The sequence below is a fragment of the Vicia villosa genome, unplaced genomic scaffold, assembly GCF_029867415.1.
Source record: "Vicia villosa cultivar HV-30 ecotype Madison, WI unplaced genomic scaffold, Vvil1.0 ctg.000054F_1_1_2_unsc, whole genome shotgun sequence".
Taxonomy (NCBI): Eukaryota; Viridiplantae; Streptophyta; class Magnoliopsida; order Fabales; family Fabaceae; genus Vicia; species Vicia villosa.
Window position 1 is genome coordinate 84,576 of NW_026704984.1, and position 4,298 is coordinate 88,873.

The 4,298-nt window shown below is 27.9% G+C and overlaps 1 protein-coding gene across 1 annotated transcript; it reads left to right on the plus strand.

The window, feature by feature from the left end:
- Positions 1-3,164: 3,164 nt before the first annotated feature.
- LOC131623180 (uncharacterized) lies at positions 3,165-3,788 on the plus strand. The gene has a single exon (XM_058894184.1). It carries the CDS (start codon positions 3,165-3,167, stop codon positions 3,786-3,788), a length of 624 nt encoding a protein of 207 aa, XP_058750167.1.
- Positions 3,789-4,298: the final 510 nt, after the last annotated feature.

Sequence of the window (4,298 nt, forward strand, 5' to 3'; positions counted from 1 at the left end):
AATCACAAAAACACACTAGGAAAAGTCAAAGACGTTCAAATTACTGTTGGCTCAGACATAAATGTGTGATAGAGTTATTGAGTGATGCCGAGAAAATGCACGACTTCTCCACCTGCCAAGATACCTGTTGCCGTTATTTATAAACCAAAGAATCAAAATAACCCATAGCTCCAAAACAAAAACAACAAAAGCTATTAAATCGTGTTTAAGTCGCAACTTCAACCAAGATGGAAAAGCATGAGATTGGAGAGTAGCGTTTTTTGTTATAACAACCGAAGGAAAAGGTGTTGATGGAGGAGTGTATGTTGTATTGATAAATAAATTCTGATGGAAAGCTAGATTTTTCTCATCTGTACATAGTATGCCTTCCCAAAGTACACCTATGAGGCATAATGAGACAATAATAACCCTAACCATAAAGAACTGCCAAACAAAAATAAAAACTAATATAAGATTGAATTAAAGACAAAATACAATGCAAACAAGTGAATTTATATCTTTAATATATTAAAACAAAATACAAGTTTCCCTCCTAATTTTTAATAAGTTTCCCTCCTAACTTCTTCCTAATTAGTCATGTGCATCGCACAGGTAAAAGTACTAGTTAAAAAGAGAAGAACATACCAAATATTTGAAAGTCATGAACTATATTACAAATAGTTTGAGTGATAAGAGGAGACAACACTAAAAGATTTGGTTTTTATAGAAATAAAAAGGTTTGAGGATTTAGATATTAGGTCATCAAGGTGAGTATCGCTTGTACTTTGGGCCTCACACTTCTTCCCCTTTCCCTTTTTCAATAATTCAGATATTATTAATTTATTTTAAAAAAAAATTAAGAGAAAAAAATAGTTTTTTTTTGTTTTTGCATAAAATATAGTTCTTTAAGTATGCTTTATATATTGAAAATAAATATCTTTTTAAATCAATTAATATACTTAATTTTTTATTGTATTTTCGGAAAAAATTAAATTATTTTTAATTTCTTATATCTTGAATAAACTAATTAATTAAATTAGTATATTCTATAGTTTTCTAAAGAAAGATACATATCTTGGAATTTGCTTTATATATATAAAAAATTTTAATTTTTTTGATTAATTAGAGTAAATTGCTAATAATGTTTAATAAACTTAGATGATATTGTACGCTATATATTGTTGCAATGAAATCAAACATTTAATTAATTTATAACTTTAAATAGTTTTTGGAGAAAAAAGTTAAATCTTTTAGTATGCTTTATATATTGAAAATAAATAGTTTTTTTAATTTATTAGTATATTTCTTATTTTATTTTATTTCGAAAAAATTAGATTATTTTCAATTTTTAATATATTGAAAACAAAATCAAAATTTTAATCAATTAATAAAATTAATTGTTCTTTAAAGAAATTTTTTGTATCTTTGAGTATGCTTCATATATTGAAAGAAAAAGTAAAATTTTAATCAATTAATATAGTTAATTATGATTGTATTAAAAAATATATTATTTCATTTTTTTAATATATTGTAAGTAAATTCAAATATTTGATCAATTAGTATTATATATAAAGATATTTTTTCTTTCTAAAAATAGCTAACTATAATATGTTTCTCTTAACATGTGCATTTTGGTTATTTCACCATTGAATTTATTAAATGGTTAATATTTAAGATTGCGAAAGATTAAAAAATATATAGATCGAAAATATCCAAATATAGATGGAGAGAAATATAAATTGCATTGAATTTATTAAATGGTTAATATTTAAGATTGCGAAAGATTAAAAAAATATATAGATCGAAAATATCCAAATATAGATGGAGAGAAATATAAATTGAGAGGAACCAAAATATATACTTTTTATAAAAATAAAAAGGTTTGAGGATTTAGATATTAAGAGTTCAAGATTGTGAGTTTGAGAAGCTGTCTTATAGTTATTATTTTTTTAATTTGACCTCAAACCTATTTAATTATATAATTTGGTAAATTTAATTTGTTTCAGTCTAACAAGATATTTGAGTGAATTTCATTCTTTAAATTAAAACTATTAAGCTGTAAATTTAAGTTAGCTAATTTATCTATACAGTAGTTCTTTAGTTAAATATATGCGAACAAAAAATTTGAATTTTATCAACTTAAACAAAGAGTTTATCCCAAGCTCTATTATAATTTATAGATATAGGTCAACCCAAGTTTAAGGTGAGTCAGGTTTGTACTCTACGCCTAACACTTCTCCTTTTTTTAACAATTTATATGTTTTAAATATTTACTTTTTTAAAAAAATTAAGAGAAAAAAATAGTTCTTCTTTTTGCGTTAAAAGTAGTTCTTTAAGAATGTTTTATATATTAAAAATAAAGATTTTTTAAATCAATTAGTATACTTAATTTTTTATTGTGTTTCTCAAAAAAAACTTAAGAGTTTAAAGGTAGTCCAATGACAGTGTAAACTAACTTTACACGTACAACCAATCAAAATTCTTATACTTGTCATGTCATATTAATTTTTTTAAATTAAAATTATGTTTTAATTGGATACATGGTTGTGATTGGTTGACAATGTAAAAATATTTTACACTGTCAGTGCATATCCCTTTTCTCAAAACGTAATTATTTTGAATGTTGTATACCTTGAAAAATTTAATTTATTTAATAATTTTTATTGATTTCTAAAGGAAAATATATATCTTAAATCTGCTTTATAGATAATTTTTTTAATTAATTAGTGTAAATTATTGATAATGTTTAATTAGTTAAATTATATTGTATGCCATATACACATGGCCGTCTCAGAAAATTTAAAGGCGTTGTTCCAATTTTTAAAATTGAGCCTAATAAAAATGCAAAAAAATGTCATATTTTACTAAAATTATAAATAATAGTGTTGAATATACGATACCTCTGCAATGTAGGCGAGTTTCACTTTATCTCCTGTATTATTTTTTTGGATACTCGTGCACTATTTTTTTTACTCCCCCCCCCTCATTTGAGAAACCTGTTTTAACTGGAAGGATTGTCTGTTGGTAGATGTTGTTATCCGAGTATGATATTGAGTATCGTACTTAGAAGGTTATCAAAGGAAGTGTTTTGGCAGATTATTTGGCTCATCAACCAATTGAAGATAACCGATCAACCAATTAAAGATAACTGATCTCTACAGGATGATTTCCCTAACGAAGATGTTATGTACTTAAAAGCCAAAGATTGTGAAGAACATTTGCCTAAAGAAGGGCCAGAGATTGGATCCATACGAGGTTTGATATTTGATGGAGATGTTAATACTTATGGTCGTGGAATTGGGGCAATCATTGTTATGCCTCAAGGTTCTCACATTCCTTTTACAGCAAGATTGATGTTTGACTGCACCAATAACATGGCAGAATATGAAGCTTGTATCATGGGACTAGAGAAAGCCATTGATTTGAGAATCAAGATTCTTGACGTATATGGAGATTTGTCCCTGGTTGTTAATCAAATAAAAGGAGAATGGGAGACTCATCATCCTGGCTTAATTCCCTACAAAGATTATGCCAGAAGACTATTGACCTTCTTTAACAAAGCTGAATTCTATCACATACCTCGTGAGGAAAATCAAATGGCAAATGCATTGGGTACCTTGGCTTCCATGTATCAAGTGAAGTTTCCCAATGAAGCACCTCAAATTACAATCATGCGTCTTGACAGGCCGGCTCATGTATTCGTTGTTGAAGAAGTCAAAGACAACAAGCCTTGGTTTTATGACATTATACTTTTTCTACAAAAACAAGAGTATCCACCTAGGGCATCAACAAAGACAGGAAAACTATGAGAAGACTTTTTGGTAATTTCTTCCTAAATGGAGATGTGTTTTACAAAAGGAACTTTGAAATGGTGTTGCTCAGATGTGTGGATAGACACGAAGCGAACCAATTAATACAAGAAGTGGACATGCAATGAATAGAAAGATGTTGAGAGAAGGTTATTATTGGATGACAATGGCGTCTGACTGCTACAAGTATATGAAGAAGTGTCACAAATTTTAGATCTACGCTAATAAGATTCATGTGCCTCAAATGCTTCTCAACATCATCTCTTCTCCATGGCCTTTTTCTACATGGGGAATTGACATGATTTGAATGATTAAACCAAAGAATTCAAATGGACATTGCTTCATCTTGGTCGTCATTGATTACTTCATCAAATGGGCGGAAGCAGCTTCCTACGCCAATGTTACCAGATAGGTGGTAGTAAGATTTATCAGGAACAACCTTATTTGTCGGCTTGTCGCTACGGTGTACCCAACAGGATCATTACTAATAATGGTTCAAACTTGAGCAAT